General features: G+C 49.1%; 2 protein-coding genes and 1 long non-coding RNA gene across 9 annotated transcripts in view; 1 reads left to right on the top strand and 2 right to left on the bottom strand.

Annotated features, from left to right (window-relative positions):
* Nucleotides 1-6,136, bottom strand: part of AP2B1 (adaptor related protein complex 2 subunit beta 1) — a 75,659-nt gene extending 69,523 nt beyond the window's left edge. For 2 of the 5 annotated variants that reach the window (XM_079324971.1, XM_079324974.1), the window contains exons 1-2: nt 5,976-6,070; nt 1,936-1,993 (exon numbers count right to left, since the gene is read on the bottom strand). In XM_079324971.1, the coding sequence (XP_079181097.1) occupies nt 1,936-1,972 (37 nt within the window). In that variant the 5' untranslated portion in view covers nt 1,973-1,993; nt 5,976-6,070. Of the gene's footprint in view, nt 1-1,935; nt 1,994-5,975 lie in introns of all 5 variants that reach the window. The other 3 variants (XM_079324972.1, XM_079324975.1, XM_079324973.1) reach the window with 3 other exon arrangements.
* A 54-nt stretch (nt 6,137-6,190) lies between these two features.
* Nucleotides 6,191-9,684, top strand: PEX12 (peroxisomal biogenesis factor 12). Its single transcript, XM_079325042.1, has 3 exons — nt 6,191-6,363; nt 6,758-7,302; nt 7,949-9,684. The coding sequence occupies exons 1-3, from the start codon at nt 6,238-6,240 to the stop codon at nt 8,346-8,348; spliced, it is 1,071 nt and encodes a 356-aa protein (XP_079181168.1). The 5' UTR covers nt 6,191-6,237; the 3' UTR covers nt 8,349-9,684.
* Nucleotides 8,901-11,997, bottom strand: LOC306811387. 3 transcript variants are annotated; one of them, XR_013776662.1, is made up of 3 exons: nt 11,908-11,997; nt 10,270-10,897; nt 8,901-9,747 (listed from the first exon to the last, which is right to left on the bottom strand). It is a non-coding gene; the product is annotated as an uncharacterized lncRNA (long non-coding RNA). The 3 variants fall into 3 exon arrangements; XR_013776664.1 differs by lacking the exon at nt 11,908-11,997 and having other exon boundaries at nt 8,901-9,502; nt 9,634-9,747; nt 10,270-11,205; XR_013776663.1 differs by lacking the exon at nt 11,908-11,997 and having other exon boundaries at nt 10,270-11,205.
* Nucleotides 11,998-12,482: the final 485 nt, after the last annotated feature.

The following is a 12,482-nucleotide window of genomic DNA, read 5'->3' as shown; positions in this document are numbered from 1 at the left end:
TTTCAGGAGAAGAAAAGGGTGTTGTTTTAGGAATAATTCAAGTGTGAATTTTTTGCTTTCTTGGCCTGTTATTCCCAGAAAACTGGTCCAGCAGCACTAGGAAGCTGTCAGACCTTGTGGAGAACATGGTTCACTGAGAAGCAAAGCTGCAACACTCAAGGGACTGCTATGACTCCACCTTGCAGAGGAAAATGCCACCAACAAGAAGCATGCTGCGTGTGGCAGCTCTCCCACTTCCAGGACACCAAATCACAGCCCTGGAGTGTCTGTTTCTCTGAGGCAACCATTACATAACCAGCATGAAAAGATACTTGGAGATGCCAGATTCGTGCCTGCAAGAAACAAACTAAGCTAGGAATTTTGCCCAGACTTTTTAAGTTTTGCTCATCGTTGCCTGCTTCCTGAGAAAGCTGGAGTGGAGCCCAAATGCTGTGGTTCCTGAAACAGGACATCATGTGTTTAGTCCAGTGGAAAAAAGCTAAAAAGACAGAGCTACCATTAATAAAAGCTGCATGTAACACAGCTTGCCTGGATTCCAAGGTTCCCAAAGCAGCTTTTCCCACAGCATTAATTCTTTCAGATATGACTGTGTATAAAGCCAGTTCAGGCAGGGTCACCAAAGTGGCAATCAAGTTTATAAAATTAAGCAACATGTGCAAAAGGCTGTTTATCAGGCCTGTTCCAGACAGAACCAGTGGTATGAGAAGGATAATGCTCCCAACAGACACACAGACAGCTTGCCTCAGGAAGGACAGCCAGCAGCATTCCCACTGGGAGCCACAGCCTGAGCACATGGTACAAATATCAAAATATCCCTGACAAAATTCTAGCACCAACTTTCCATTCCTACACTTGCTCAGAGCAGCAGCACTAATTAAAATCTGACACAGAGACTTCCAGGGACTCCAAAAAAGAAGAGAAGCTGCTACAGTGCAGAGACCACTTGTCATCCCTCCTGCCTGAAGAAGAGCCTGGCTTTACTCACCCAGAGCTCGTGCCCTGGAGCAGAGCTGAGCCAGCTCCAGCTCTCACCCAGCCCAGACTGGCTCCCTGCAGCCAGCCCACAAAAATCTGCCTTTAGCCCTGAACTTGCAGAGCTGCTGCTTTCAAAGATGTCAACTGCATTAGCTTCATTTATGAGCTCATTGTGAAGCTTAATGACACATAAATAGATCAACAGTGTGGGTTTTCTCACTGGCAGCCATTCAGAGGGAGCACTCAACCATTTTGCAAAGGAGAGGTTAATGCAAACCATTTTCCACATCTGCTGGAGAATGATCAGGCTTAAATTGCACTCAGCAACAGTGTTTTGTTCAAGCACAGGTTAGAAAATCTGCCTTGGACAGTCTCAGCAGAACAAGTCCTGCTCTGAAACAGCTGAATGAGTAAAATAATCCCAAAGAGCCTCTCCAAGTTTCCCATTTTTAAGGGCAGCAGTTTGTCCTGAAGTGAGGTAACACCACACCTGCAGTAAAGGCAGAGCCAAGTCAAACAGAGCACCTGCAGCTTTGGAGAAAATGGTAGCAGGACAATCCATTATGTTTGCTTGATGTGTATATCCAAAATATTAAATTATTCACATCAGCTTAATCCTGTGATGGCCAAATTAACAACCATCCTTAGTCTGGCACTTGTTAGCCCATAACCAAAACTTTGTCTCTGGCCAGATCTGTACTCAAATCCCAATGTTTTGCTTTCTGATCCTTGAAAGAGCAGCAATTTGGGTCATTTTGTGCACCATAAAAATGTATAATATTCCAGTTTTGTCTTTTGTCACCATGTGACCTACTTTGGAAGTTTCTCCCTGGATGATTTAAGAGGAGAAACAGGGACAGAGCTACCAGAAAAGCACCAGTTCTCCTGCATGCAGTTAAAAAAACTGTGTAAAAATAGCCACCCACCACCTCCAATCCACTGCACCAGCTCCACACCAACCTTTTTTATTGGTCGTGAAATATTTGGAGTCCGTCATGGTTCCAGTTCCTTAAAACACCTGAGAATATGAAGAATAAAAAAAGAACAAGTCAGCTCCAAATGCTGTTTGGTGGCAGCAGCCAGTTTGTGAGGCAGGAACTCAGTGCAAGGACTGTTGGTAGGTGAAGGAGGAAGCAAAAGCTTCACATCCACAGGCATGAGTTCCCCAATCTTCATCCTGCACCTGCTCCTGGTATCACTTGGCAAAGCCAGGGATTGAAAGGAAAAAAACACAACAGTGGAGCTCAGCCCAGCTTCCTAAATTCTCAGTCTCAGCAGGCACAAGGCATTTTTTGAACTCCTCATAAGCAGCAGATGCTGATATGCTCTGCAGCTGTCTTTCCTGAGTACACAGATTCATTTTCCAAGGAAAAGCACATCCAGTGTCTGCCTGGCAGTGAGAAGTCCATGCCTCAGACAAAGGAACCTGTCATCTCCCCCTAACGATATCAGCCTGTGCTGCATCCTGATGGAAGGCACAATTAACCCCACTTGCAACACCCACCCCCAGGCCTTTCATTCCTTCCCCTCCTTTTGTTCCCAGCAGATGCAAAACAGTGGTTTTTTTTCTTAAAGAAAAGCCATTACTTTTCAGTTCTCTCAAGCTTGAAATTGAAATATTTCTCTGCCAAGATATGACATCCCACCCCTGAGACACACATAAAGATCATTATTTCAGTGCTGCTCTGCTTTTTTTGGTTTTTTGGGGTTTTTTTTGTAGACAGGATGGAAAAATGTTATTGGAGCACTAAGTGCTCAGCAGAGCCACGAGAGTGGTCTCACCAGCACTTCTCTTGCTCCACACAACTAAATTAATGCCTTGGAATACAGGGGTTGCCCAAACATATGTGAATATCCATCATTTTATTCTTACAATTGCTAGCTCTGTGACAAATATGAAACAATTTTCAAAACAAGCAGAGGAGTGGGCAGTTTTACTGCTTTTGAAGAAAGTTGGTATTGATGCTATGACCCTAAAACCAGCTCAAAATGGATTTTATCATTTCTTTCCTCCCTTTTCTAATTTTTTTTGCCCCAATTCCCCTTTTCTTACACATCCTCCCATGACCTTAAAGGCTGCCAGCAAAGCAGTAAATCATCTGTTCCCTAAATGCTGCCTGTCCTGCCTCTAAACCCTGCAGGTCTTGCTGGATCAGCAACAAAAGGACCAGCACAGCTCTGAGCTGCAGGAGTGCCCAGCAGTGCAATCAGATTGTTGTTCCTTAACCCTTTCCTTCCTCATCCCTTCACCAACCCCAATACCATCACCATTCCACTTTCCCCCACCCACCTGCACCAGTTTAACACCCCAGCAGTTGAAATCCCAGCAGCTGCTGACGGGTTATGCCCCAATTCCCAACCCTTTGTCATCCTATCCTACTGCCCAATATCTGGATGAGGATCAACCTGTTGCTTTTTCCAGTTTCCACCTCACCCAATTAGGCTGAATTACTGACTTTGGTTTGATTTCTCTCCCTTTCTGCTCCTGCCAAGCCTGGAGACAGCTCTGCAAACACATTCCTCGTGCAGAGGAGGTTGAACCTCCTTCCAAAACAGAGGCTGGGTTGGGAAAGCCACATGAGCCACAATGAGTGCAATTTTTCCAGCAAAAATCTCACAACCCCCCCCCCCCCCAAAAGCAGAAGCTGCTGTGGAGCTCGTTTTGTAATTAAAATCAGATTCTGTGTTCAGCTGCAATGTTATTGCTGACAGAGTCCTTCGGGTTTGAGCCCAGCTTAAAGGGAAGACTTAAAATGTTTTCCTCTGCCAGAGTATTTGGCACAGTGCCATGCAAAAAGCACTGAACGTGGCCTCAATGTTCTTTGTTTGCATTATGAGGGGATTTGTCATCCAGGGTCACATCTCAGCTGAGCTGCTCTAATACAGCTTTAACTGGGGCCAGAGCAGCAGATTAGAGAATATTGAGGGGGGGAAAAAAAACCCAAACAACCCAAACATCATCAACATCAGCCCAGTTGCATAAAGCTACACACAGAGAGGAAGGAACCCTGCTGAATTTTAGACATGGTCGTTAAACCACAAGTGAAGCAAATTTTGTTCTTTTTCTCCTTTCAGACACTGTTGTTTCTCTCATTTCACATACTTGGAAACATGAAGAATCCTAGAAACATTCAGACAGGGCCAAGCACAGCTCATGCCTTTCCAACCTCCTTTGATAGATGAAAATGAGAGCTGACTTAGGTCAATAACCAACCTGCCCTATTCCAAGTGCAGCACAGGATAAAGCTCCTTTTCTCACCAGCACACAGATTGCTGCTTCATGTGTGTCAGAGCTTGCTTTGCACACTGTTCAGAGACAGCCTGCCAGCAGCACTGGGTATTATCTCATCACTAACACTCTCAGTATGCTCTACAGCAAATGGAACCAAAACAGATATTTAAAACACTGCTGTTTGTGTGACTGCAGAAAATGCCAGCTCCTTGTACACAAATCTAAACCGAGGAGAGCCAAGGTAAATTAGAACATCATGAACAGCCTTGCATTTTCAGAAGAAAAATCTACTTCAGACTGCACAGACCATTGCTCTGTGCCCAGCACTTGCTGAGATGGAAACAGGTAAGAGGAGTTTAAAGCTGAGAGCAAAAGGCTCCTCCTGATCCAGCAAACGAGAAGAGATGAGAAAGGGAAATGGCTCCAGAAAGCTCCAGCAATGCTTAATGCCACACACAGTGGCTTGACATTTCAGTGTAGACTGAACCAAAGCAAGATGAGCCTCCTCAGCCCAAAACCACACAGAAAATCTGACCAACACCTGCCTGACCCACATATGACTCCAGTCAGCCTGACCCACTCTCCAGCACTGATCCCACATAGGAGGGTGACAGGTTTAAGGGCCTTGGGATTAAGTCAATCTCCTGGATATTGAAACCATCAATCCCTAAATCACTCAAGTGATCCCTGGTTTAACTCCAGTGTAAGTGGTGCCACCCATTTTTCCTGGAAAGCCTCTCAAGGAGCTGTGTGACAGCCCAAGCATGGCCCAGGGCCACTGGAGAACCAGGAAGAGAAACACAACAATGGAATGTGGATGGCAGAGGGGGAGCTGTGCCTGCAGCCCTGAGCTTGTGCTGCTGCAGGGGTTTGTTTCCACACCCCCTTGGTGGTCCCCATTCTACCTGCTCCTCCTGTCACCTCCCCATCCCATGGAAGCCCCATCCCAGCTTTGCTGCCAGCCCCTCCCACACCTCCAGCAGCACTCCCAGCACTCCAGACTGGTGTCCCAGTACCCCCTCAAATCCCCTGCCCCCCAGCCCTTCCCCCTCAGCACCACTCCCCAGTTCTCTCCCAGTATCCCCCAGTGGCAGGAGCATTCCCCACAGATCCCAGTTCCCCTCCCCAGCACTCCCAGTCCCTCTCAGGGCCCAGCTCTTCTCCCACCAGTATCCCAGCAGCTTGCTGTGCTCATTCCCACCCCAGTCCATCCCCCAGCACCCCCATCTCACCCCAGACCAGTGTCTCCTCCCAGGGCTCACTGACCCCTCTCCTCACCCTCACCCCTCCAGTTCCTCCACAAACACCTGCCCAGTCCTCCCAGTGGCTCCCATTCTCTTCCAGTACATCACCAGAGCCACTCCAGTGCCTCACCAGCGACTGTCCCCATCCCCTCCCAGTACCCCCTGGTGTCCCTTCCCTCAGTGCCCCTCACCTCTCCCAGTATCCCCTTCCCACCCCTCGTTTCCCTCCGTATTCCCTCCCACCGTCGCCCAGCCCCTCCCTAACCAGCATCTCTCCCCGCCCTACCCCAGTGCCCCACCAGTCCCTCATACCTCCTCCCACCGCCCCTCCCCATCCCATGCCAGCACCCACCCCTGCCCTCACCTCTCCCAATATCCCCTCCAAGCGCCCCCTCAGCCCCTCCTATTTCTCCACCAGTGTCCCTACCCGCTCTGTCACAGTCCCTCCTCCCTGTACCCCACCAGTGACCCTCACCCCCTCCCGGTACCCCCTCCCAACGCCCCCAGCATCCCTCCCACCTCACCCAGCGCCCTCAGCCGCGGCCCCACTCACGGACCGGACTCACCGCTGCGGGGGCGGTGGCGGAACCGGAAGCGGAGGGGCTGGGCGGACTCGCGAGCAACGAGATCAAACCCTCCCCCGCCCAGAGCGGCCGCGCCCCGCCACCATAGAGCGGCGGCAGCGGGCGGAGCGCCGGCGGCCGCGCTTCCGGGGGGCGGGGCGGAGCGGCGCGCGGCGGGGAGGGGCCGAGGCGCCCCCTGGCGGCGGGGCGGCGCGGCGGTGTCATGGCGGAGGTGGGCGCGCACCTCACGGCCGCCCCGGCCGGCGGGGACCGACCGTCCGTGTTCGAGGCGGTGGCCCAGGACAGCCTGATGGCCGCCGTGAAACCCGCCCTGCAGCACCTGGTCAAGGTGAGGGCGAGGCGAGCCGCGGGTGAAGGGAGGGGAGGAGGGCCGGGGTGTAACTCCTGCCGCGCTCACAGGCAGCGGGACAGTTGTGAGCCACTTGGCTTGTGTTGAGAGTTAGAGGCTCGTTGATAGCTGCTGCTGTAATTTATAATTTAGCACTTTACTCCGCTTTCAGGCCCTTCCCTGTGAGGGTGGGGAGGCCCTGGCACAGGGTGCCCAGAGGAGCTGTGGCTGCCCCATCCCCGAGTGCTCAAATCCAGCTTGGACGAGGCTTGGAGCAGCCTGGGATGGTAGAAGGAATCCCTGCCCATGGCAGCGGTGGAACCAGGTGATCTTTAATGCTCCTTCCAACCCAAACCACTCTGATTCCTCCTGTTTTATGTCCCTTCTGCAACAGGTGCTTGCTGAGTCTAATCCTGCCCGGTATGGTTTCCTCTGGCACTGGTTTGATGAGATCTATGTCCTTCTGGATTTGCTGCTCCAGCAGCACTACCTGGCCAGGTGCAGTGCATCCTTCTCTGAGAACTTCTATAGCTTGAAGAGGATCCCCATGGGAGATGGCAGACAGCAAGCTCTGGCCACAGCTGGCCTGCCAAAGAGGCAGCACTGGAAATCTCTGCTCCTGCTGGTTCTTATTCCTTACCTGAAAGGAAAGCTGGAGAAACTGGTGTCCAGCCTGAGGGAAGAGGATGAGTACTCCATCCACCCTCCCTCATCATCCTGGAAGCGCTTCTACAGAGCCTTTCTAGCTGCCTACCCCTATGTAAACATGACCTGGGAGGGCTGGTTTCTTGTCCAGCAACTGTGCTACATCCTGGGCAAGGCTGAGCATCATTCCCCCATGCTGAAGCTGGCTGGTGTTCACCTGGTGAGACTGACTGCAGAGGATATCCAGGCCCTGGAGAAGAAATGGGCTGAAACCACCTCAAGTCCAACACACAGGTATGGCAGAACCTGGCTCAGCTGTTGTTCTCCAAGGGGTTCTATGGGTGTGTAATTTTAAAGGGTGATGCTGCAACTAAAAGGGCCTCATTCTCCAAAAATTCAAGATAAAAGTTCATTCTGACAAAGTGAACTCCAAAATAAGGAAACCAGTAGCAGGCATTAGCTTAAAATGATTTTGTGGTAATAAAATTTCAGTGTTTGGGGATGTTTTGGGGCATATAAGTCTTTATCCTATTCAGTCTTTCCCAGCATTTTTCCATCAGTGGATGGGCAGCAGTTGCAGCAATGTTGATGAAAAGATTGAAACTTACTTCTTTGATTTTCCAAAGCAACAGCTAGTCATGGCCACACTAAATACCCTGTGAAATGGTGATCCAGGAGCGAAACACTCTGTGATCCAGGACCCTTTAATCCAAATTCTTCTGATTTAGACTTCTGAAAAAAAAAAACAAAACAGGATTTGGATCTTCCTTAAAATAAAAAAAACCACATTGTAATAAGTGCAAACATGAGACATGCTGACCAACTAAGTTAGCACTGAGGAGCTGTGTGCAGCAGTCACTCCCCAGGTGCTTTTCCCCATGGTTTCTAGCTGGATAAATGTGCAGTAGTAACCATCTCTCCCTGCTTGTCTCTGCTACAGCTTCACCTCTCGAGTGCAGTCAGCCCTGAGGAGAGCTCTGGGCGGCATCGCCTTCTCCCTGTCCACCGGCCTGTCCGTCAGCGTGTTCTTCCTGCAGTTCCTGGACTGGTGGTACTCCTCAGAAAACCAGGAGACCATCAAGTCCCTGACAGCACTGCCCACCCCTCCTCCCCCCGTGCACCTGGAGCAGGAGCCCAGCTCAGCTGTGCTGCCCAGCCTGAGGACCGTGTGCCCCCTGTGCCGCAAGGTCCGTGTCAACGCCACGGCTCTGGCCACCTCGGGCTTTGTGTTCTGCTACCGCTGTGCCTACAGCTATGTGAAGGCTCAGCAGCGCTGCCCAGTCACAGGCTATGCCACAGAGCTGCAGCACCTGGTCAAACTCTACTCCCCTGAGAGCTGAAAGGCTCCCAGGAGCCTCCAGCACTCATTCTACATCCCACAGAAAGCTTCAGAGCACCTCAGTGGGCTCTGCCTTTGAACTCGGTGGTTCATCAGCTTTGGCACATTCTGGCAAGGCTCTGCCCTTTGCTGATAAGCTGTTCAAACTCTTGGCAGTTGCAGAGGGATCACACAGCTGAGAGGGAGGAAACATTGATTTGGATAAGAGGAATGCAGATGTGAGGATCAAAGACCAGCTCTGGTGCTGCTGGAGGGCATGAGCCAGCAAATTGAAGAGGTAGGGAAATTCTCTAGGCAGGATTTTTGTCCCTGGGCAGCTTCCCAGGGTGAGCTCTGACTTTGTCAGATTTAAGACAGGCTTAAATCTCTGCTCTTCAGCCTGCTGCATTTTCAAGCTCTTCACCTTGGAATTGAGAACATCACCTGCCTAATTCCCACCAATGGTTCTAAATTAAGACTTTTAACCCTTTAAAGAAACAAGATGAACAAGAGGAATGTGACATTTTCTGCACAAGACAGAAAATGACAAACCAGATTAAAACAAACTGCCAACTGATGAGAGTGGTTTATTGTTAAATAAGTCTTTGCATTCATTATTATCTGCTTTTATAAAGCAAATTCTTTCTTGATTGAGAGCCTAATTTAATTCTGGTTATTGGAAAAACAGTTTGCTCCTCTGGGGGTTCTATTTACATAAGAGAGACAAGACTAAAGCTGCTTTCATCTTTCCATGTGCTGGTAGTGGATGTAAGATTAGCATTTTGTAGACTGAGAATCTTTAATGTCTGAGCATTACATTGCAATTATTCCAGTCCCAGCCATGTAGCACATTCATATCAGAACAAAACATCCTTCCACTGAACACAGGAGGAAAGAAAAACTCTGTGACATGGCTGGCTCTTGCTTGACACCTGATTTTTTTCAGGATGGAAGGTTGTTTTCCTGACTCTAGAGAGCAGCAGTGCTCCAGATATCACAGTGACAGTGCTTAGAGAATACAAGAGCAAAGTTTGCTGCACAAAGTACAGGACCCCACTCTGGGCTTTCCAGATTCAGAGATGCCTTCTAACATTTAATCCACTGAGCCAGGCATCTCATTTTCCCTCCACTTTAGCTCTGCTTCAGAAGATAAAAATCTCCAATATCCTTCTTCACCTGTAAGCAAGAGATTAAGGTTATTGAATCATGTGGGAAAATGCACTCATTTGAATCTTCCCAAAACACCTAATAAATGAGATTTGTTCCTGATGCTTTATTATGTCTGTACACCTCCCTGACCCTTCTACCTGTGCCACTGTGGAATAATAAATACTGTCTCATTTCTCTCTTCTCCAGTAGCTATGGGATCTATGAAGATAATTCTCTTCCTTCACAGAGCCAGTGAAAACACACAGGTCTTACTGGAAGACAAATCCTATCAAGGTGTGAGATTTCCTGAGGTTCCAAATCACTTTTTGTTAATGTCCTGGTGACTCCAGTGCAACAGCTCATTTAAATAAGCATTTGACTGATGATGGCTTTTCAGGATAGGTTTATTTTCCTTTTATCCTTCCTATACTTTCCAAGTTATTTGCTGCTCAGGGAGAAGCTGGGCAGGCGTGGGACACTCAGGGCTCTTGGGGAGGTTCATCCCTCTTAGTGCAGGATTCACTCACACAGTTATCTGATCCCACACTGCTGCAGAGCCTCTCCCACTCCCAAAATGCCCACCAGCCAGGCCCTGGCTGCTTTCCACTCCTGCTCAACACCCTGTCCCTGCCAAACTAGGATTTGGCCAACTCCAACACCTGCCCAGAACCACCCACATTGAAGCCTCCCAGTTCTGAGCAGCTGTCATTACTCTTTTAGACAATAAATTGCCCTTTAAAGTTTAGCTGAGTAACAAGCATCAAACCCACCGTGGTGACAGGCTCAGCAGTTACCTGGCAGATTTTGTGTGTTCCTGGAGATGGCTGCAGGATACCAACTTGGATGTGACTCCTTTCAAACCTCCTGTCCTTAGCAGCCAAATAAATACTCATTCGTCATATTTTTTTTTTCTGTAAAACAAAGCTATAAAACCAATCTGGGTTATAGAAAACTTTCCATTTATCTGCTTTTTAATTATGTTCTTAAAACCATGATGGGCTAAAGATTGACAAGAGAAGTTTTTTTCAGGGAGCACCAACTTTATTAAACCAACCTTTGGACTTACATAATAATTATAGAGTCATGTACCACACATGCCCTCAGGATGCTTTGGTGTTGCTCAGGACAATTTCATCAACATTAACAGCAGCACTGGAGTTCTTCAGTATCTCACTGCCAGGACTTGATTTGCAAGTCATTTAAAAAGTCTTTAATGAACCTAAGGCACATTCACAGCTCATCTAGGCAGTGCTCAAAAATTAGAGCATGAAGCAACTGAGTTTTTGTTACTTTCTTAACAGAAAGAAAGTGGCTTCTCCTGTTAAGGAAAAACCACTATAACATGCTCCTAAGGTATATATTCCCATAGATGCTTCCTTCTCCACAGGAAGAGAGAAATCAATATAAAGATGTCATCAGAACCTGGAAAAGAACAAAAAAAACTGAATGAGAGAATAATCCCATCTCTTTTCCTGGGCTGTTCCCTCAATCCCAAAGGGCTTGCAGTTCATGGAGAGTATTCCAAAAATACTCCTGGCAATCACTAAATGAGAACAGAGCTGAATTAACTGCTAATGAGTTTCTATAAAACAGGTTACAGTCTGCATTGCACTTACAGAGGAGACACAGTGGCAGAGTATCTGGAGTTTGATCCATGGCACAAGCAGGAGAAAATTCACATCCCTCCCTCACTGCAAGTTCACACTAAAGCTGCTGCAAGTATTTGTGTTATTCTTTTGGATTCATCAAAGTTTCAAGACTAGCAAAGCTGTTCCCTGCAGACGAGCTTAGCCTGAAGTAGCTCAGAGAGAAGATTAAGTGATCATGCCCTGGTCAGAGCAGACACGGAGTCTCAGCAATACCAGGTCAGACTATACTTCACTCATCATTGCTTCTGGGCAAATCTATTTGCTTTCAATAAGGAGTTTGCTCCCGAGTCAGGGGCTGGGAGGGAGGATTCCTCCTCCCTAGGAGGATGAAGCATGCGGAGCAGGGGAGCGCAGGGACAGAGGTGACATTCCCCTTCTGCAGCCGGGCAGGAGCTGCAGAGACAGTCACAGATGGCATTCCACGGTCAGGAGAGCCCGACAGGAAAAAACCGTGTCAAAACTACAAATGCTGCTGCACTCTGTCTCTCCAAGGCCTGTTTGGATCCCTCCCTCTCCATCTCCTTCCCTGTACACTCCCCACCAGGTCCCTGCAGCTCTTCCGCAGTTCTTCCCTCCATGCCCGCCCTACCCAGCCTCACATCCCCTGATCTCAGTAAACCCCACACACCCTACACTTCGGCCGGCCTCACCCTCCTCAACCAGCCTCCAGAGCCGCTTCCGCGTCCCCTCACGCTCCGTGCCGCCGTCCCCACACACTCCGAGCCCTCAGCCCCCCTAACCCCGGTGCCCCGTGTCCCATTTCCCGTGCTCCATGCCCCGTACCCCTCACGCCGCTCCGCTCCGCAGGCCCGGCCGCGCCGGGGCGGAGACACCCGCTTTGCCCCACCCCTCCGCTGGTGACAGCCAATCACAGCACGCGGCTCTGCCCGAGGTGGAGGCGGCAGCCAATAGGAAGGCGTGTTAGAGGAGCTGGGGGCGGTGCCGGCGTTTCCCGCCCTGAGGAAGCCTGAGGGGTCTGTAAAATGGGTGTTGTGTTCATGTTTAGCTGAAAGAAATGCCAATAAATATCTTTTATAGAAGTTATTTCCTCACTCAACTTCAGCAACAGTCAGTTAGTAGAACACAGTTTCTCCAAAAAGAAGCTTTGCTGAAGAAAGAAAACTTTACCCTTTTTTAACACCAGTGCCTTTTTGTCTTGGTCAGAGATGCTGATTAGGTAAACCTGTATAGACTGAAAGTACTTTCGAAAGCCAGATTCAAAAGCCCTAAAAATGGGTATCCAGAAATTGAAGGCTGGTAGAAAACAAACTATATTTCTCTCCACGGAATGTGTCTCCCTCAGTTTGGAAGAACGGCCTGATATCCCCCTGCTGTGATCGTAAAGCACCAGGGATTTA

The sequence above is a fragment of the Erithacus rubecula genome (assembly GCF_903797595.1).
Source record: "Erithacus rubecula genome assembly, chromosome: 22".
NCBI lineage: Eukaryota > Metazoa > Chordata > Aves > Passeriformes > Muscicapidae > Erithacus > Erithacus rubecula.
Note: the sequence above shows the minus strand (reverse complement) of the source record. Positions and strands in the feature narration are given on the sequence as shown.

Coding starts and splice junctions, on each gene's coding strand:
- PEX12 (XM_079325042.1), top strand. CDS start 6,238: ATGGCGGAGGTGGGCGCGCACCTCACGGCCGCCCCGGCCGGCGGGGAC. Junction 6,364..6,757: donor CCCTGCAGCACCTGGTCAAG/GTGAGGGCGAGG, acceptor CTTCTGCAACAG/GTGCTTGCTGAGTCTAATCC. Junction 7,303..7,948: donor ACCTCAAGTCCAACACACAG/GTATGGCAGAAC, acceptor TCTCTGCTACAG/CTTCACCTCTCGAGTGCAGT.